General features: G+C 36.4%; 1 protein-coding gene across 3 annotated transcripts in view; it reads right to left on the reverse strand.

The window, feature by feature from the left end:
* Positions 1 to 22,583, reverse strand: part of smtnb (smoothelin b) — a 107,914-nt gene that overhangs the window by 43,758 nt on the left and 41,573 nt on the right. For all 3 annotated transcript variants that reach the window (XM_016229234.1, XM_016229235.1, XM_016229233.1), the window contains exons 8-10: positions 22,486 to 22,540; positions 20,511 to 21,023; positions 11,752 to 11,825 (exon numbers count right to left, since the gene is read on the reverse strand). In XM_016229234.1, coding sequence (XP_016084720.1) covers positions 11,752 to 11,825; positions 20,511 to 21,023; positions 22,486 to 22,540 — 642 coding nt within the window. The remainder of the gene's footprint in view (positions 1 to 11,751; positions 11,826 to 20,510; positions 21,024 to 22,485; positions 22,541 to 22,583) is intronic.

Consider the following 22,583-nt stretch of genomic DNA (forward strand, 5'->3'; position numbering starts at 1 on the left):
TCAGGATGCATGCGCTTGCTTCCAGTTCATGTAAACAACACATGCGCATAGCACCGCTGCAGACGGGATGAGGAGGAGAAGAATTGTTGAATAAAGCCATTCTTTTTGTTTTCTTTGTGCACAAAAAGTATTCTTGTAGCTTCATAAAATTACACTGATGTCACCTGAATTATTTTACCGATGTCCTTACTACATTTCTGGACCTGGGAACATTGCAGCTGTGTTGCTGTCTATGGAGGGTCTGAGAGCTCTCGGATTTAATCAAAAATAGCTTAATTTGTGTTCCGAAGATGAACGAAGGTCTTAAGGGTTTGGAACGACATGAGGGCAAGTAATTAATTAAAGAATTTTCATTTTTGGGTGAACTATCCCTTTAAGACCTCTTAAATGTATGATTTAAATACCTGCAGGGAATTGTTTTATTTGAATACGTGCTCCTAAATACATTTTACAGTTCACACACATCTATTTTTAAATCACAAATGCAAGTGAAGCGCTAGCACTGTCAAACCCTGCAATGAAGCAATTGTTACGTCAAATCAGGTAAATGCATTAGGGGTGTTAAATTAATTTAACAGCATTAGACATATTTAATTAATCTCATAAGGTAATGTGTTAACTTTGGCATCCCTATTGAAAATCATTGGTATGTAATGCAAAAGTGCTATTCCTAAAATGAGAGTCTTTGCATTCAATCACAATTATTTACATCACTAACCACATACAAGGAATTGCAACAGACTTGTGCAGAAATAGACCCAAATACCCACTGCAAATCTTGTGCCACAATGAGTTACCATCTTTTTCCAGTTTACTAATCCCAGTTTAACAAGGCTTTGCTTCACACTAGGAAATTTTAGCCCACTTTTAACCAACTAAAGCATTTTAAGAGCTACACAAACATTAGTTTTCAATCTAAAACTCTAATATTCACTTTATTTAAAAAATTTAATTACCACCAACTTTCCTGCTCACTGAACTACTTGTACTGTATCTAGAGCGTAACTTGCCCTAGATCAAGAGATCCCTGGAAAATCTGATCTGACTGAATCAAATCTCTCCCTGGAAGCAAACTCGGACACTAAGACTTTCAATTAATCAGACATAAATGAGCCATATGATTCATTTTGTTTTCAAATGTACTGCGCAAAGCCATAAAATCTATTTGAAGCATAAATTAAAATTAATTATTCATACCAGCTGGGATCTTTCATGGTAAGTTTACAGTATGTTTTATTTGTGAAGAAATAAGTATGGCACAAGCTTCAATGAAAGAAAATCTTTAACTTGAACCCCTATATTTAGATGGTTTTCTTGGCAGATTTTCCAGTCCATGTTATTCACCACAAGTGCAGATGACTAATAATAATAATACATAGTGGAAAATTATGCTTTTAAAACGAAAGCCATCTAAATGATGACAGCAGATTCATGAAGGAAAAACTATTTTCCCGCATTGGTAAGCATAAGTATGCAAAATACTACTTGATTCAATTGGCAAAAGCTTACAATATCCATCTTTCTGAGTCACAGTTCACCGACGTGAAGAAATATTTTTTTGCAAACCACAATGTTAGATGTTATTGATGGCCAAGGGATTGCTATTAGTTTGCTTGGGTGTTCTGAGTAGTAAATAAACAGGCCCAAATTAAAAGACCCAAACCAAGTGGTCCCTACATATTGCTCATATCCCATTTAGCTCACTTTATCGCAAAAGTAGGGCTGTTCGATTCCGAAATTTTTGGAATCTAGTCCGATTCCTGGTTCTGGAATTGATGTGAATCTCACTGAAACGAATCAGACTTCTAATCACTTTTAGCGAGCATGAGGGAGGTGAATGGTAATAAAAATATAAAAATGAAAATAATCTTTTATCTCACAACCCTCGTAATTACGGCTTTTAGCGAGCATGAGGGAGGTGAATGGTACTTCTCAAATGGAAGACGGCATCCTAAAATTCAGATGATCTCAGTATCGACTCGTTTTCTTTGTTTATTTTCGTGAATTTAAATGTGTGCAGCCTTCGTAGGATGCAGCCTTCCGTTTGAGAGGCACCCATATAGATAAGCTTTGTTGAACTGAAAAAGGCTCTGAATGAGGAGTCGATTCCCCTTGATGGAATCGATTCCAACCTTTGGAATCGACTCTCGATTCCCAACGCCTCGGAATCGATTCCCAGCCCTACGCAAAAGTGATTCTTCACCTTAGCAAAACTATTAATGTTTACAATCAGACAAATGTCTGGAGTACCTGAAAACCACACTCGAGTAAAAGTACAGATACCTTACAACAAAAATGACTCCATTACAAGTCACCAATTCCAATACAACTTGAGTAGAAGTCATAGAGTATCTGATTATAAAAGTAGTGAAGTATTTTACTTGTACTAAATGTAGGCTCAAAAACACACTAATCCTCAACATCTAAGAAATGCCAGCGAAAAACAAGCCACAGTTCATTTGTGAGGAGAGCAATCACATGATTATTTATTTTCAAAAATCAAAATAAAACTGAATTGCAATAAACAGCCTCTTGAACATCTACAAACACTGACGTCTCAGTTAATCTCAAGCACTCAAAAAGGGCACAATTCAACCAATAACTTTCAAAAAGGTCTCAGCCATGTCATTATCTAATACGAGGGTGTCACAAAATCTGCTAAGGGGTAATAATGGAACAACAACAAAAAAGTGAACAAACAACAAGTTTTAATAAGTGAATTTTCACTCTTATTTACAACAGGGTCTGCATTTTCATGGGTTAATTTTTTTATATAAGAGACAATAAAAACATCTTTGTGCATCAAAACCACTTCTTTTCTGGTTATAAAAAAGGCACGATTTTCAAAAGCCAACATTTTGTCTGTCAAAAAAACGTGCACAATACACAGTGGTATTTATGAGATATTGTTGAAACATTCGCACTTTCATTAGCGTAAAGTAGTGCTGTTGACAAGTTAGGTCAAATCACACAAGATGTAGTACCTTCAACGGCCTGTAGATGGGTAGATGGCGATATCACTTTTTTTGTAGCAGAAATAAACTGCTGCAGAAAAAGTTAGGTGCCATGAAAAATATAACTAGTAAGTTGCATTATTTGCATTACTCATGACAAATGTAATGGAGTAAAGGGTACATATTCAAAACTTTAGTCAAGTAGAGACTAAAAGTTGCTAATATCTTTGAAATGCATTAAAACTACAAAGTAGCCAAAAGGACATAAGCACTCAAGTTACTCAAATATTTTACACCACTGGAAAATTGTCATGCATACTACCATGCTACTGTTCTGTGAGACAATTTTCTATAAGCATATATGCAAAATACTACTTGTTTCAATTTATCAAAAGATATGGCTCAGATCCCAATGCAAGTCTGTTTTTAGCTCACTTTACATTTCAACAGTGATTCTTTGCCTTAGCAAAACTACTAATGTTTACATTCTGCTAAATGTCTGGAAAAAAGCCACACTTATACTACCATGCTAGTTTTCCTTGAGACACTGCCGGGTGAAGATAACACAGATGATGCATGGCAAACGGCAGCAAAGGTTGGAGGGTGTAGCACTGGGTTTACTTCCCCATCAGAGGGATTGCTGTTTGCTGGATCCACGTTTTGCTCTTGTGTCAGTTTTGGTTCAGGCAGTCCAAGGGTGTCACAAAGCGCCATTACTTGCCTTACAAGCTTCTCCTGCTGGATCTTTAAACTTAAGTTCTCCTGTTGTAAGGCAGCAATTGTCTTGACAACAGGCGCAACCTGGGCTGTCGCTTCCTCCAAACGGGCCTCTATACTTTTGCCGAAAACCTTCAAATCGCAATTTACATCTTGCACGGCTCGCTGAAGATTGAGTTCCAGCTCATAAAACAGTTCATCGGTTGCTTTTTCGTCTTCATCGTCTGAAACGGTCTGTAACAGAAGGTCTCCGATCACAGCCTCTAGGCCCGACTCGGCACAATCTTGATCCAGATTGTCCTGGAGACTGACTTGGTTGCCTAGGTCTGGCGTGGAGTCCGAACTGACACCAAGCATAGTCTGTTTGGCTGGTTCTCTAGTAACTAATCAACAGGTGCCAAATAATCATCAAAAGCTCCAACAATTAAAGTTTATAAGAACAATCAGAGCAAATCACCTTGCAATAGGTATAGATGACACAAAATATGTCTAACTTCGACTCCCAGTTGAGACAAACCCCAGCCCTTTATACCTCACTCAAGACCCCCATCAGCTGTCCAACACGTTAGCCTTGGAATTCTGTCGCCATGGCAGCTGGAGGCCCCAGAGCCCCCGCTAACTCAGGTGCCACAGTCATCTATTTAATCAACAGTGGCCATTATTCTAGTGGGCAATCGCCCATAAGCCCCCGGCTCTCTCTTTTTTTTTTTTTAGAGCTCTTGTCCTTCACACCTTTCACTAGCAGAGAACAAAGTCTGCAGAGCAGCGGTGAACAATGTGCCCACATGTACATAGTGCAAATCCAAGGCAATGAAGGCACAAATGTTTTTTTTGTTTTTTTTTCAAGGATGTCTGATCGATCTTAAACCCTAGATGTACTACATCAGTAGGGTAGGGTTGCACCAGCCATTTGTAAGTTCTTACTTTAACTGTAAAGTCCACACTACACATATAGTAAATACTAGCTAGTTTGTTACTGTACTTTATTTGGTTGCACCATTTGTTCTTAAGGCAGAATGCAGCTAGCAGGTCTTAAGTGCTCCTAAAACTAACACTTGGTTATGTAATATGACATTTAACCTCAATGATTCAGGATGAATAAATAAACTGGATCACACTTTATTTTAGGGAGCAATTCTCACTATTAACTATGACTTTTGCCTCAATAAACTCCTAATTTGCTGCTTATTAATAGTTAGTAAGGTAGTTGTTAAGGTATGAGGTGGATTAAGGGATCTAAAATACGGTCATGCAGAATAAGGCATTAATATGTGCTTTAGAAGTACTAATAAACAGCCAATATGCTAGTCATATGCATGGTAATAAGCAATAAGTAAGAATTAGTCCCTTGTTACCAAATACTGATAAAAAAAAAAACCTAAGAAATGGCATTATTTATTACGACTGATTATTTTTGGCACTCACAACACACAGATGTGCTGTTTGAGTCAGGATTGTGTTGAAGATCTGCTAACAAAGTAATTTATTCTCATAATGTCCTCTCAATTAAATGGTAAACCACTGTAAATGTCAACATTATCATACATGTCTAAAACACTGTCAGGTAAAACAAGAGCTTACTGATGCAATTCAGTCAATCTGCTGTTTTATTCCAAATGTTACTCCTGCTCACAGGCTTCCCTAAATATTTATGGTATACATAGAGATATGATTCAACTAATTTTAATGGTGCAACACAAAAACATTTAGTGCCTCTTTACGTCAAAACTAGGCTAAGATGTAACTTAAAGATGCACTTTAAACTCATATGATGGTTTTCCTACAGTTATGCTTGATGTCTTTGTAGACACTTCAATAAAAAAGTGACTCTGTATAAGGAATTCAAGCTATACTTTTCTCAGTACACGTTACTTAGGAACCCATGACCTTGGTATCGTTAGTGTTATTCTTTATTGAGCTAAAGTTTGCAGTAGGGCTGCCCTCAACTAAGGATTTTTCTGGTCGAGATGAAGTCGGCGACACTGACTAGTCATCTCCGCAGTAGTGGATGCGCCTGTATGCATGTTTTATACGGATTACATAATCTGAGAATATTTGTTTTCTATTTGAATTGGTTCATTTGAAAGTAGACATTTCACTCTCTGTAGATATAATTTTAATATCTGTAAGGCAAAGATATACACGACGTTTCGCGCTCAAGTTCACAGACCGAGACGGCAGAAAGCGCATCCTGTTTGCCTTCTTTATTTTACAAAAGCGCGTTTTGTTGTTATTATGAGTGCAAACAAATAAACGTAGAGTCTTTACAGATTTGAAAGATGTATTACTCTTATCTGTATGACCAAAAATTACGAAATTACTTAAAGAGTATTTTAAGAGCAAATGAGCGCACAGGCGCCTCCATCTGTCCTGCAGTGAGCGCGTGCACAGACACTTGAATAGCAGATATTTCTCTAGGTTAACATTAAATTGAGCAGCCATATAAAGTTGCTAATACTTACAAATTTCAGATGATAAGCCATATTTGTGGTGGATGAATGATAGGCGAGCGTTTGGATGTCCTGCCCGATGTACTGTATTACCATAGACCAGCCGTTAACGATCTACTTGACTTCGCCAATGTGGGGGGGGGGGGTTTTCTGCGACTAAGCAAATAATAAAAATTTGGTCGACCAAGGCTCTTCTGGTCGACTAACGATTAGTCGACTGTTAGGGAGCAGCCCTAGTTTGCAGTGAAACTGAAGTACTGGCAGGTCTTTTTTCATATTGACATATGACTTACATTCAAGACTGGATTATCGAGAAAAAAATGGACAGGGACTTGGTGCTATCCATTGGTTGTTAATTGAATGGAAGCAGATCTGAATGTGATTTTGCAATGGATTGTATGAAAGCGATGGGATTTAAGTGGACTAGATTAAATCTGGTGTATGTCACCTGTGAGAAGATGCAAAACACAAGCGCAATGGTCATACAAGTTTTCATAGATAAACAATGGAAAAGTAGTGCACTGGAATGGAGAAACGTGATGTGTGTGAATGGCCCTAAACTAAATAACTATTTAAAAAACAATGCATTGATGCAAATTTATGCAAAAATATGCAAATAAATATTCCACTATAAAGCTCTGTACAAGCAATTCATTGAAACCACTACTGTCCTGTGACACGTTTCAGATTTTTGGCCTTGATTTGACATAGTATTGATTTGACAGGTGTATCACTAAAAAGCACTTTAGCTGTCATCAGGAAACTTTGAGTAGCAAAAACCACCTCTGAACTTTTTGACCCAGATGACAGATCATTCAATAGCATGACTGCGTCAGTGTATATTTGAGGCTCAGACAGCTATTCCAATCAGTCCGGTCTCATTCGAGCAACAATGCCTGACCCTCGGACTTACTGACAGTCATGCAACTAAAAATATCCGGCATAGTTCAAACAGAGCATCTAAATATACCACCGCAAGCTGTAAAAGAGTGGCCACAAAACAAACCCTGTGAAGAACGTAAGGTACATATAGCCGGAAGAAACAGACAAGCAGTACTTTGCCAGGAAAAGTTTCAAAATGTCTGTTTGGCTTGGAAAATCATTCTATAGGCATCCATGTATGAAATTAAAAAGCTACTACTTCTTTCTAGGAAAGAGTAGTGAAAAGTACCGGTTTGCATTGTGTGGTGGATGTCCAGAAATAGTCAGTGACGGTAGTTAGAAGCTTTCTGAATAGCACAGATTACTCTGGACACAAAGTATTTAAATGTGTATGTTCACTGGCACTAGACATATAAATGTATAAAATCCATGTATATATATATATATATATACAGCATATAAATAAATGGTTAAATATTTTTTTTAAAACCTGTGCCATAAAACATGCCATAAATATTAGATTTTTGCTGCTGCATTAAACATTTAGACATTCATTTTTTTCCATTCAGAACAATGTTATACATACATTTTGAGAAATAAGTTCAATAAAATATATTGACGTATTAGATATTTTCACACAGCCAAGGTAAAAACAAAAAAATAAATACACATAAAATACAGAGAATATAAATATACTAAATAAGAATTAAAAAAATTATATTGTAAAAAAAAAAAAAAAAAATCATTAGGACAACTGTCTCTTACACTGTCCTAAACAGGGACAGCTATTGAAAAAAGAAAAGTCGTGCTGCATTGAATTTCTCATACCATGAAATATCATTGAACCAAAATCCATTTTCATTCAAACCATTGATCCCCTTCACATATTGATCAGCTGTGATTTTGTCACCTTGAGCAGCATTTTTGCTTTCACACTGGAAACTTGAGTCATTTGTGGTCGGAAGAGCTGTAGATTATTTCCCACACCACCCCTTGTGGTTTTCTCATCAAGTCTCTCCAAACCCTGCTTCTAATTACCATCCCATCAGTGCTAAACACTTTGACCTACATCTAGTACAATCTGTACTTCAAATCACCATCCAGGAAATTGCTTGCAAAAGAAGAGAGAAGCAATGGGCAAACAACATCCATTTTTTTATGACCACACAAATGCATCTGTTATGATCAGCTGTCAGACGTTTGTCTGTCATTGCAGTTATCACTGTATTTATAATAAAGCTCAACCAAACCTCTACAGAGTATGCATTAACTCCAGCGGTTCATGTTTGCTAGTACACAACACAGCAATCACTATCTACTCCTCAAATGCTACTCATTTTTACCTCTGACCCAGACTGCCGTATACAAGTTTGCCTTCAAATCATGATTCCTGCTGTGTGTGTTCTCTCTCAAGGCTTTTTCTTTCTTCTGTTGCTCTCACACTGAGATATTAATCCTTCATTTGTGCAAAATAGCCTTGTCAACCTGCTAATGAAGCATCAGTACTTATCCTTTAACGAGATTACTACACTGCCCCACATGAGTTACAGACGCAACAGGAATTACCAGCAAAAGACACGTTTACTTATGTACCTGTTGTGATGTTTCGCTATATTTCAAATGATTTACTTCAATTATGCACATAGGAGCAGCTTTTCCTGCCTTGTGAAAAAGTGTGTTTAATTGTATTCAATGTGCTCTTGTAGTGTACTTATTAAAGGTTTTGAAGTAAACTAAAACTTAAAATACTTCAAATTGGGCTTGCAGATAACAATACTAATTAAAAAAAGACCACTTAAGTGTACTTAAAGAGACACTTTCGCGTTTCTCAACACACTTATGCCAAGTTCACACTGCATGATTTTAACCCCGATTTTCACTCGCCGGCAGGTTTTGCGAAATCGCCGACAAATGCTCATATTTGGAGGCAAATCGGTGCTCATTTACGAGAGTGACAATCACGCAGTGTGAATTATCAAAGCCGCGATCTGAAAGAATTGCCGACGCCCAAGAAATATTTGGCATGGTAAATATCTGGACCTGTCAGCGATTCAAAATCTTGCTGTGTTTAATGAGTTCTGACTGAAAAACACATCGGCGATGACCTACAGGGCAGCGGGAAGTTCGCAGAGGAGTTATATGAAACATAGTTTGCGGACCAGACAGAGTTGTCGGCGATTCTTCCTATTGTAAAGTCATGAAGTGTGTAACCTGTCGCCGATCCATCGTGCAATGTGAATGCAGCAGCAACTGAATACTACCCCAGATAGTCGTGCAGTGTGAAAACAACGGTGATCTGATGACTTGAAAATCGTGGAGTGTGAACTCGGCATTAGGTATACTTACAAAAAGTACACTTTGTAACAATGTCAAATGAAGAGTTTTACTTTAAAGTACATTTTAAATTGTTTCAATTATCTTTAATCATGCTTTAAAAAAATTCTTGGATGTGTTGACTAACATACTAAAGCATGATTTTAATCTTTAATTTATTTGATAACACATTTAAAGATGTTAAAATGTACTAAATGACAGCTTTATTACAAATATATTTAAATACAAGGCATTAAAGTTCCAATAGAATTAAAATCTAATTTAGTTTACAACAAATGCTTGTCAGTACATTCAGCAGTACACTTTAACCATATTTCAAAGTCAATAGACACAATTATAAATTTACATGTAAAGATGTGATTAAGCCCAACTTAAGTGTAAGACTTAATCACCAAATTGCAATTAATCGAAAATAACATGAAATTAAATATCCAAAACCATTACATTCGGTTCACAGTTAAGTATATTCTTTTAAAGTACAGTGGATTCAGAAAGTATTCAGACTTTCAGTTTTTTTATTTTTGTTATGTTGCAACCATTTGCTAAAGTGCTTTTAATTGTTGTTTTTTTTACATTCCATAACCCATTATGACAAACTGATTTGTGATTACAGCAAATTTCACACTTGATTATCACACTGACATAAGCATTCAGAGCCTTTACTAAAACATTTGAAATTTAGCTCAGGTGCATCTAACTTCTCTGGATTATCTTTGAAATATATCTACACATTGAAGTAACCAATCAAACATCTCTGGAGAAACCTGAATACAACTGTCCACCACTGGTCCTCATCCGATCTGACAGAGTTTGAGAGGATCGGCAAAAAGGAGAGGCAGAATATTCCCAAATCTAGAGTGCAAAGTTTGTTGCATCAGACACAAAACACTTAAAGCTGTAATCGCCGGCTGTAAAGGTGCTTCAACTAAGTACTGTATTACGGAATTTGATACTTCAGTTTTATTTTTTAATATTTGCCAAGTTATTACAAATCTGTTTGTTTGTTTTTTTTGCTTTGTCATTACTGGGTATAGAGTGTAGATTGATGTGGAAAAAAGTAGTTTAAAAACTTTTTGGCACAAGACTGCAAGAAAGCGTAAAAAAAAAAAAAAAGTCTGAATACTTTCTAAATCCAATCTGCATTGTTTTCATAAATACTCAGGAGTTAAGTATATTCTTTTAAGGTACAGTGGATTCAGAAAGTATTCAGACTTTCAGTTTTTTTATTTTTGTTATGTTGCAACCATTTGCTTTTAATTGTTGTTTTTTTTTACATTCCATAACCCATTATGACAAACTGATTTGTGATTACAGCAAATTTCACACTTGATTATCACACTGACATAAGCATTCAGAGCCTTTACTAAAACATTTGAAATTTAGCTCAGGTGCATCTAATTTCTCTGGATTATCTTTGAAATATATCTACACATTGAAGTAACCAATCAAACATCTCTGGAGAAACCTGAATACAACTGTCCACCACTGGTCCTCATCCGACCTGACAGAGCTTGAGAGGATCGGCAAAAAGGAGAGGCAGAATATTCCCAAATCTAGAGTGCAAAGTTTGTTGCATCAGACACAAAACACTTAAAGCTGTAATCGCCGGCTGTAAAGGTGCTTCAACTAAGTACTGTATTACGGAATTTGATACTTCAGTTTCAAATCTGTTTGTTTGTTTTTTTTGCTTTGTCATTACTGGGTATACAGTGTAGATTGATGTGGAAAAAAGTAGTTTAAAAACTTTTTGGCACAAGACTGCATGAAAGCGTGAAAAAAAAAAAAAAAAATGTCTGAATACTTTCTAAATCCAATCTGCATTGTTTTCATAAATACAATTCCTGCTGGTACTGAGAATCGAACCTGCAAACTTCGGGTTACAAGTCCAACATCTCTAACCACTAGGCCAGACTGCCCCATGTCGTTCATGGTCATAAAAGTTGCTGTTTTTAAAAAGTGTGCATTTCTTTTTGTGTTGCCATGTCTGCATTTATTATAAGCTTAGTTTTTCATAAAGATGCTTATTTATGGGCAGTCCTGTAGAGGCACTTCCTTTCTGAAGCTTTTGTGAATTGTTTACAGACCATTTAAAGTGTCAAAGTTGACGCTGAGACAGTGTTGTTAAGAGGGGAGCATCTCTAACAAAGCAAAGTGCTGTCACTCATTTAACGTGCTAAGATGTCGTTTATGTGAAGGCCTTAAAGGCACAGGAGCAAAAAAAAAACGATCTGTTTGATTATAAGGGTCAGAGAGAGGATGGACCATTATCAGAAGCAATTGAATTATTATGGTTTATGGTACAAAAAAAAACTGACTAATATAACAAGTGGACATCCGGGGGGAAATGAAGAGAAACATTGAGTAGAGACTTAATCTGCATGCAAATATAGTTTTGTTTTGTGTATGTTAAATACCTTAACAGAGGATCCTGATGAGAGACTTGAGTTGGTCACTTTGAACGGCATTGCTCTTAAACCAAGCGTCAGCTCTGAGAGAACATAGAAAAACAGCAAAATGAGAACATTTAAGACACTAACAAGATTTAAATGAGACTGAGCTTCTTAAGAACGTCTAATGATGGTGTACGTTTGAAAATATCATACTGCCCTAAGAAATATTTACACAGCACTGTTCAGATGTTAAATAGAGCTTCAGTTGGAGTGGATGAGAGTGAAGTGGAGTCTTTAGTCTGTTATGTAAGCTGCCACAATGGCACCACATAGAGCTCATAAATTAGCATGGTCACATTACTGCTAATGTAAACACTGTTCAGCACCCTCCGTGCTCTCTGGCTGTTCAGCATGGAGTACAAACGCACTCCTTGCCACATTGGTGTGTACTGGCCACAGTTATTATAGTTAACTAAAACTAAAACCATAAAAATATGGTTTTTGTTACTTAAAATAAAATAAATGTTAACCGAAAAATATATATATATATATGGGATCCAGTCTTTCAAGTTTCATTTACAGATGATTACAGATATTGAAGACACTACCATTCAAAACTTTGAGGTCGGTCAGACTTTTTTCTTTTTCGGTTTCTTTTATTCAGCAAGGATGCATTAAATTGATCTAAAATGACAGTAAGACATTTATAATGTTACAAAAGATTTATATTTTTAAATAAATGTTGTTCTTTTGAACTTTCTATTCAATAAAATGGTTTCTACCAAAATATGAAGCAGCACAACCGTTTTCAACATTGATAATAATCAGAAATGTTACTTGATCCGCATATCAGAATGATTTCTGAAGGATCATGTTACACTGAAATAATGATCACAGCAATAAATTATATTTTGCAATATATTGAAAAATAAAACAGTTCTATTAAATTGCAATATTACTTCACAATATTACTGTTTTTACTTAATTTTTGATTGAATAAATACAGGTTTGTGATAATAAAGAGACTTCTTTCAAAAACGAACAAATCTTAACGATCCAAACTTTAAAATGTACTAGTGTACAAAAAGTCTCTGAATGTCTTGATTTGTTTTCTCCAATCTAATTAATTAAATTATGTTGTTTCCCCAAGAGAACTTGATAGTATTCATTGAAACCTTCATGTTTTATCCCAAGAGACCTGGTTTGTTTAAAGACATAAAAACGTCATTAAATTCCCAAATAAAAACCTTTGTTCAAGAACACACTGCTGACGAAATCAGAGAGTGTACATGACTCTTAAATAAAGCAGCCAACTCTGTTTATGGTATCTTCATCAGCGAGCGATTACACAATACGTCAGTGTCCTTATGTGGTTCAGTGAGACGGTAAACACTCTTTTACTACAGGTCTATATCATTAAATATCCTGAGGCTTTCAAGTACGTTTCCACTGCCTGCGAGACCTTTCAGAAGCAAGGATGAGCAAAGCGCTTCCAAAAAAGGAAGATCTGACAGAGCTGTGGCACTATGACAAATACAGTCTGTTGATGATACTGAGAAGAGACAGACAGAGAGAGATATGACAAAATGAGGAGAATAGAGATTGTGTTTATGCATCATGCGGGTGAAAGAGGGTGAACTGGCATGTGAGTTATGATTATATGACAGGGGTCCTTAGGCACACATGCCAGTTAACCAAAATACAACGGTAATTTTATGGATATCACTGTGACGGTATGGCATTGCTATATATGGTCTATATACACTGGAACAGTATAAAGATAAGCTATTTTTAATGGAAATGCAAGTAACTATTACAAAATAACTATTAACTCTTTACTTGAAGCCTTTATTTATAATGTAAAGTATTTTAAATACATGAATTATGCATTGTAACATCTTATAATGCATTGTAAGAAATCAACACTTAAGCATTTTTGCACCTTTAGAAAGTACAATGCATTAAAACACATGACAATTTCAAATACAAGAAATGTGCATATATATATATATATATATATATATATATATATATATATATATATATATATATATATATAGAGTGTGCTGGTCTGATGAGAACTTTTTGGCCTTAATTCTAAGCGGTATGTGTGGAGAAAACCAGGCACTGCTGGAGCAGTCTGCCGCCATGGAGGCTCGAGGCAGTGGGCTGGAGGGAGTTGCCGGGGGGGCGGACGAATTCGCTGCCGGCCGCCTGGGCTGTGGAGGGACGGCTGCCATCCGTGAGGGAGCGGAGGAGTCGCCGCCGTTCGCCTGAGGCCGGAGCCTGCTTGCCATCCGCCATGATGGGGAGGAGCAGGGAATGGGGGACTCCTGCCGGCTGCCTGAACCCGGAGGAGCCGTTGCCGTCCACCGGGCGGCGGAGGAGTGTTGGGCCGTCCGCCGAGGGCTGTCCAGTGCCGCCGCCTGGCATCACGGAAGAGCTTACCCAGCTGGTGGAGGGCCGAGCGGCAGTGTGTCTGGGAACCAGAACAAGATTTTTTTTTCCCTCTCTCGTCTCTGTCTCTCCTCATCCTTCGGTCTCCTTTTCTCTCGCCTCGTCTGTCTGTCCTTACCCCCAGGTACGCCGCGGCCGCCGTGATTGGCTCCCCCGGCGGGGGGCGTAGAGCGCAGTCTCGTGAGTACCCCCCGGCCTGCGAGGGGCGATGGGGGTATGTGACGAGAGGGGCGGGCCGAGAGTCGTGGGAACAGAGCAAGGTGGAGTAAATGCTAATGCACGACACCTGTGCCACTCACTGGTCTCGAGTCCCACGGAGGAGCTCCGGAAGTATAAAAGGAGGAGTTTATTTTGTTGGTTTTGTTTGTGCGCGATAGTCGTCTGCGAGGGGCTGTCGCGCTGTTTTGTGTTTATTTTATTATTAAAGTTTTGTTTGAATATTCGCCGGTTCCCGCCTCCTTCTTCCCGAACTACGAACTTTGTTACAGTAGCCTAAGTAACGCTAGTAACGCTTCAAATATAGTGTTATCAAATAACCATGTGGTCATGTATATTTTGAATAATTCAGTGAATTAAATGCTTTACAAATGAAATGTACTTTACCTCATTAGATTATTTCAGAACCTAGAGGATGCTAAACAAAATTTGATGCAAATAATATTCTTAGCAAATAAGTCTGGTAACAACTTACAGTAACTTATGCAGCATAAGTTAGCTAATATTGCTTACATGACCCACTATCAGTGCATAAAGAGATTTGCTTCAATCCATGTGAAAATGAAGACAAAAGTCTGGTTCATAAATTGAGAAATGGATACAAAACATCCAAATGTTTGGAAGTCGAAATCGTGCACTGCTGGTTCAATTGACAGGAAGTGGAAGTTAGAATAAACCATTCTAGACAGTACTTAGAAAAGGTCAAATCTTAACATTCACAGTGTCATCGAGAACACTTCAGAAAAAAGCCACAAAAATGACTGAGGAAGCAACAGATTTCAGAATGCTACTGCAACTTGGGAAAATATGCTGCTCAGATGAGGCCAAGAAATTAAAATGTGGTCTTTTTGGTAACACTTTAGATTAGTGAACACATTCACTATTAACTAAGAGTTTTCCCTCAATAAACTCCTAATTACTGCTTATTGACAGTAAGTAAGGTAGTTGCTGTAGCAGCTGTGTTTAGGTTTTGTGTAGGGTTAAGGGACCTTGAACATGGTCATGCAATAATGTGCTCTATAAGTAGTCTTTAAACAAAGTTACCATATGGCTTCAGAAGATTTCAGTAAAGCACACAATATGATTTAAATTTTATTTTTGCTAGTCGTTCTTCATTTTGAATGGAAATCTCGCCTTCCACAGAAAAAGAAAAACAATATGGGTTTCAAGGGACATAAGGGTGCAAACCATCTAAAATGAGATTATTTTCGTTTTTGGGTGAACTACTGTGATTTCACATTCATAAGTACCATTCAAGTGCACTGCGTGAAATCCACTCCCACTTAAAGGAACCACAACAGTTTCCAGAAAAGAGATTCTTTTAAAGTTTATATGCAGAACCACTGAATAGGCTTACTCATACTTTACTTGATTTTTTTCATTTTAGGGTAAAATTTCCAACATGGCTGCCAAACGGAGAATATGCACAGCTTGCACTCCAATTTGTTCCATCAGCTCACTCAGCCTTCCCCATAAAAACATCTGTGAAACGCATAGTAACTACCTTTCCATTTCCCCCTTTCCAGCTTTCTAGGCTTGTGACCTCACTACTTTAGGCAAAAATCCATCATTAATAAGGAATTCTTTTATAATCATCATTCAAAACCAATCTGAATGAATCCTAATACCCATTTTCTTACAAAATTCCAACTTAAACACGAAACTAAAGAGTTAGATACAGTAGTTTTCAACTACTATGATTATCAACAGGAATGGGCCCTAGGAATTTAAAGAAAATGTCAAATTTTGATTTCCTTCTAATCAGTAAGAAATACGTTGTTGGTTTTGTTTTAGGTTTTTTTGTGTGTGGCTATTTTAATGCTTTTTAGTGGACAGGATAGTAGAGAATGACAGGAAAGCATGGGGTGGAGAGTTGATAACGGGCAAAGGACCACGAGTCAGGACTCGACCTCGAGTCACCAGAGGTGCAATTGCACGGTACGTTTGTTAATCAACAGGCTATCAGCGCTGACAGAACTGTTATTTAACACAATACAAGATATTAAACAATAACCAATAGGGCTCAAAAACTTGTTCAAATTTAGGACACAGGCCACGGGACCATGATTTCTCAGGATTAGGATACTTTAGAAAAGGGGTTTTCAAACTTTTTGAAGCCAGGAACCCTTTACAGGGGAAAGGATTTTCCAAGGACCCCCTCATAATTGTAACAGTGTTTAAGGCTAAAGTGTAATGTGGTTAGGATGAATGAACATAATATGAATGTTTTATTGGTGCAAATGGTCCCCATTGTATATGTAATTTTTAATACTACAGCATAATATAATTCAATTTACCATATTTTCCGGAAAGTTGCACCAGGTCAGGGGGAAAAAAAACAAAACAAAACATAAGTTGCATCGGTGTGTAAGTCACATTAAATACTGAATAGGTCTAAATAAAACGAACGTTGGGGGGGACATTATAAACACTAACATGAATTTTACTGCCCCTCACTCCAAATCCTTAAAATTTTGTGGCATTCATAAGAGAACAAAAATAAATGAATATATATGTATATCAAAAAAATTTATTATATTTCCCGATCATTACAAACAACATTTATTTTAAATGTAGGCGCCGATCCCGTGGGTGCTCGTGAAAAACACAAGATAGTCTTCGTTCATTTTAACTAATAAGAAATGGAGTGCAGCTTTTACAACTTTATTCTCGTATTTATAGTTCATTTGAGGGTTGCACCAGGTCAGGGGGAAAAAAAACAAAACAAAACATAAGTTGCATCGGTGTGTAAGTCACATTAAATACTGAATAGGTCTAAATAAAACGAACGTTGGGGGGGACATTATAAACACTAACATGAATTTTACTGCCCCTCACTCCAAATCCTTAAAATTTTGTGGCATTCATAAGAGAACAAAAATAAATGAATATATATGTATATCAAAAAAATTTATTATATTTCCCGATCATTACAAACAACATTTATTTTAAATGTAGGCGCCGATCCCGTGGGTGCTCGTGAAAAACACAAGATAGTCTTCATTCATTTTAACTAATAAGAAATGGAGTGCAGCTTTTACAACTTTATTCTCATATTTATAGTTCATTTGAGGCAGTTTTTGGCATTATTTTAATGGCAAATGTCGAGAGTGCATTATTGTAATACGAGAGGGCGCCAGCACGAATCTCTCGGCTTACAGCGGGCTTGCTCTCCATTATATATATAGTGATCATGGCTCTGCGCTCCCTCAGATATTACGTGTAACTCAAACTTTGTCCTTTGTATGCGCAAATAAGTGCTTTTTGTAAACAGGTATTTATTAAATAATTTTATTTAGTGAAGCGCAACCCTCATAGAAATAATGTGTGTATTATTTGGTTGATAATTGCATGCATTTCACTTCGCAATATAAATCAAACGCACCATTGAACGGAGTATAGCCTACTCTAGAAGAAACAAACACCCAGTATAATGAATTACTGAGTAATGAGAATGTTTAAATATGTTAAGCATTTGTTGTATGTGTATGATAACTTAGCCCGGTTATCATTTACTTGTGTAAACAGCGGTGAAATTGTGTTTTATAAAAAAAATAAAAAATTTTTGCACCCACCGGCAGAAACATAAATCGGCGCCTATGGCTATGTCCATAACAAACTAACAAACCACATAGTGGGCTCGCAAACCTCTCATTTGGCATGAATCGTTTCCATGATTCCATCCAATCGTTACGCAGTCTAACATTTGGTTGCTAAACTATTAGGCTACTTATTATGTAAAGAAGGCTTTGTACTTCTCTCATGTCCGAATATCTACTAACAGTATCCTTCACATATGCAAAAAAGTGTTTGGAAAAACACTATGGCATGCTCACGCTGACCGGCAAAACCTACATATTGTACAACAGACAAGTTAAATTGAGTCACCAAATACCTTTTGTAGGTTTAGTTGTCTCATTTAGTTTGCTAATGATGAGGCTGTAATGTTAAGTTGCAATGCTAGAACTGATTTGTTGTGTGCACGCGGGAGGCGCCAGCGCGAACACTTTGGATTCCTTATCAGTGGAAAAATGTGATATCCATCAGATAAGAGCAAGACATCATACAAAACGGTCTATTTTTATTTGTGTACCTTCAAACTGACAGTGAAATGTTGTGCTTTTGTAAAATAAAGAAAACAAACAAAATGCGCTCGCAGTCTTGGTTTATGTGAACCACTTCCTAAAATGAAGAAAAACTCTGCAATACTGTCTACTTGTCAAACAGACATGAGAAATATATTTAGCTATATAAACCTATAAAAAGTGCTCGCTTTTAAGTGTTTATGCTTTGCTTATTTGACATTAATGCAATATATAAGTCACTTTGGAATATAAATCATAACACGTTTCAGAAGGTAAAAAACGCGAGTTGCAGTCTGGAAAATACGATATAGCAAATTATTTTGCGGACCCCCTGGCTTTGCGTCACGGACCCCAGTTTGAAAACCCTGCTTTAGAATTTATTTTATGTTCAAAACAATATATGGTAAAAACCTTTTTGCACTTTATAAGAATAAAAGAAGAGTTTTTTTGCTCTTTGACTTGAAATTGTGTTACATGTAAATGGAACCAAGCGCAAGATCCTCCTTTTTTCCAAAAAATATGGCAACACTTTATTTTAAGGACCAATTCTCACTATTAACTACCATGCATATGACTAGCATGGTAGTTGCATGGTATGACTAGCATGCATATGACTTTGCTGTTTATTAGTACTCATAAAGCACATATTAATGCCTTATTCTGCTTGACCATATTTTAAATCCCTTAATCAACCCCAAACCTAAACTTAACAACTACCTTACTATTAATAAACAGCAAATTAGGGGTTTGAGGCAAAAGTCGTAGTTAATAGTTAGGCAATAGTGAGAAATGGACATAAAAATATAAAAAAATATAATAGCATTGTGTGTTTTGGATATTTTATACACTCTTTTGAATGCCTTGACAAAGCAGATCAGCAGAATTGTTTTAGAAGTTTGAAAACAATTATCTGATATAAACTTCATTATTTTGTGCATTGCAAAATTTGGCACTGATGATTTCGGTGTCAATTGTTTATTTGTGGTGATGCTACATTCTTACATTTGCCATCTTACATGTGTATCCTGGTAACACGCACACCAAAATAATGTTGCAGCAGATTTACAGATAAATATGTGCATAAAGATAAAAGGTGTCTAAAATTAACACTCTGCAAGCATTTTTCGAGTAATGTTCAGACTACTATTTCTGTATTGCTTTAAATGTTACTTGAAAAATGCTTGCAGAGTGTTAATTTTAGACACCTTTTATCTTCAAATAAAAATATATTGGTGATACTTTTCAGGAGTTAAGCCACTTAAACATGGATTTCAGGGAAGAAAAAAAAAACAATGCGTCTAAATATTTTGTGAGAGGCTTGAATATGATGTTCTGAGCAAAACAATAACATAAAATAGTTGTTTTATATGTGAATATATTTTAAAGTTTTTAAAAGTCTCATTTCTTTTTGATCAAAAATACAGTAAAAATTGTAATATTGTGAAATATTATTACAATTTACAATAGCTGTTTTCTGTTGTAATATATGTTAAAATGTAATTTATTCATGTGATCAAAGCTGAATTTTCATTATCATTACTCCAGTCTTGAATGTCACATGATCCTTTGGAAATCATTCTAATATGCAGATTTGCTGCTCAAGAAACATTTCTGATTATTATCAGCTTTGCTTCTTCATATTTTCAGGATTCTTTGATGAATAAAAAGTTCAAAAGAACACTAATTTAAAACAGAAATCTCTTGAAACGTTGTAAATGTCTTTACTGTCACTTTTTATCAGTTTAATACATCTTTGCTGAATATAAGTATTAATTAAAACAATTCTTTTTTTTAAAGAAATCCTACTATCCCCAAAGTTTTGAACCATAGAATATATTGCTAAATGATATGTACATTTACATATTTATGCATTTGGCAGAGGCTTTTTTCCAAAGCAATATACATTGCATTAAATGTATAAAAAAAAAAATTTCCCAGTTCATGCAAATCCTTCAATACACCCACAAAACATATAATTATTTATATTGGTGTCTGTTTTATGAATCAGTTGATTCATTTGCTTACCTGTTCTCTGTGGAGCAGCAGATGTGATGATTCGAGGGCTCATGTTTACGGCTGTAGAGGATGATGGCAACAAAGAATGTGAAGTTGGGTTTCGTCCGTCTTTGATCTCAATGCTGAGGAGGGTCTTCATGTTGGACTCAGGTTCACCCCGGGTGTCGTGGGTCCCTGAAGATGCTTCTCCCTCAGGAGTCTGCACTTCTTCTGAACCGCTGCACGCACGCCTGACATTTTCAGTGCAGCCGTGTGAGCCGCCCACTGTGGTGTGTGATTGGCTGGAGAGAAGCCTGGGCTGGGCCAACATGTTCTCAGTGACATTCCTCTCTTTCTTTGGGATGGAGGAAGAACAGGACGAGGTGTCCCAGGACCTCTCAGCAGACACTGTGTTTGTAGAATGAGAAGAACTGTGGCTGATTTTAGGTGCGCTCGTAACAGGTTCGGTGAACTTGCGCATCCTGTCACGAACAGAGTTTGCACGAATGACGGGCCCGGAGAATGAGGCTTTGTTTTTAAAATCTGAAAAGAAAAAAAATCATATTAGATTAAAAATAAAATTATTAAAAATTTAATTATTATATCAAAAAGATTTATGTTTTCAAAATAGTACAATAGATCACACTTTATGGACCAATTCTCTATTAACTACGCCTTTTGCCTTAAACTCCTAATTTGCTGCTTATTAATAGTTAATAATGTAGGTGTTACTGTAGGTTTAGGTATAGGGTAGAGTTAAGGAATCTAAAATATGCAGAATAAGGCATTCACATGTGTTTCATAAGTACTAATAATACAGCCAATATGCTAGTAATATGCATGCTAATAAGCAACTAGTTAACAGCAAGAATTGGTGGCTAAAGTAAAGTGTTAATGTACATTAAAAATTATAATAAAAATAAAACTGCAAACATTTCTAACAATATAAGCTCTAAATATGGCTAGCACAGCTCAGATCATGTAGTCTCAGAAGAATTTAATGAGAAATGCTAATTATTAAATCTCAGACATTTCATTTGGTATCTTGGCAAATCTCAATCTCTGGTATCTCTTCTGAACCTCTAGAAGAGACCTATGTGAGATCATTGGAGCTTTTTTTTTGTTTGTTTTTGGTTAAAGCAGGAAAGCATAAGATTTAAAGGGACAGTTCACCCAAAAATTTATATTTTGTCATCCTTTACTCACCCTCATGTCATTCCAAACCCATGAACCCATTCATATTCAAAACACAAGTGAAGATATTTTTTAAAGAAACCTGAGATTTCTGTCCCTCCATTGAAAGTCCATTCCACCAAAACTTGACACTTCAAAAAGTTCATAAAGAAATCTAGAAGAATCAAGCAGTTTAATCCAAGTCTTCTGAAGACAAGATATTGCTTATATGATGCTCAGATTTAATTTAGACTTTTATTCACATATAAACATAATATCAAATATGGTCAGCTTGTTTGACATTGATGACAGAATTTAATTTTTTTTGGGTGAACTATCCCTTTAATCAAAAGTCTTTACTTGCTCTCCATCTAATTTCATTGTGTCTAGAATAAACAATTGTGAATTTAAGTTTATTAATTCCATCTCATTTGGGATTTTTCATCCCTACGGGTCATGCAGGATGTTTTGGTTTTTTGCAGAAGGGGGAGGAGACAGGAAAGACTGATTAAAGCATTACACTGGACTGGGCCTCTAAGCTTGTGAATGTGGTAATGGCCCTATTAGGTCATAAGGAAGAGTGAAGATCTTGGGATACGGCCTGCTGACTGCAAGAGGGTGACATCTCCATACTTTAAACAAAAGCAGGACACTGACTTGCTGCTGGCCAACTATATTGTCAGGTATACAATACATGGAAGTCATATTCGAATAGAGAAAGTGTAATTATAAATAATAAACTAATTAACTAATTCTAGGGCACAGGTAAATCCACCATTACTTAACTTTTTTTTTGTGGTGTATTTTTATGAGGACATGCAGAACTGCTCACCTGTATCCTTGCCATTAGTAAGAGAAGTCAACAGAGCATCTCTACCTGATGTGATCTACGAAAAAAAAAACTCAAAATCAACTTCTCATAGCATTACA

This window comes from Sinocyclocheilus grahami, unplaced genomic scaffold (assembly GCF_001515645.1).
Source record: "Sinocyclocheilus grahami isolate Dianchi unplaced genomic scaffold, SAMN03320097.WGS_v1.1 scaffold349.1, whole genome shotgun sequence".
NCBI lineage: Eukaryota > Metazoa > Chordata > Actinopteri > Cypriniformes > Cyprinidae > Sinocyclocheilus > Sinocyclocheilus grahami.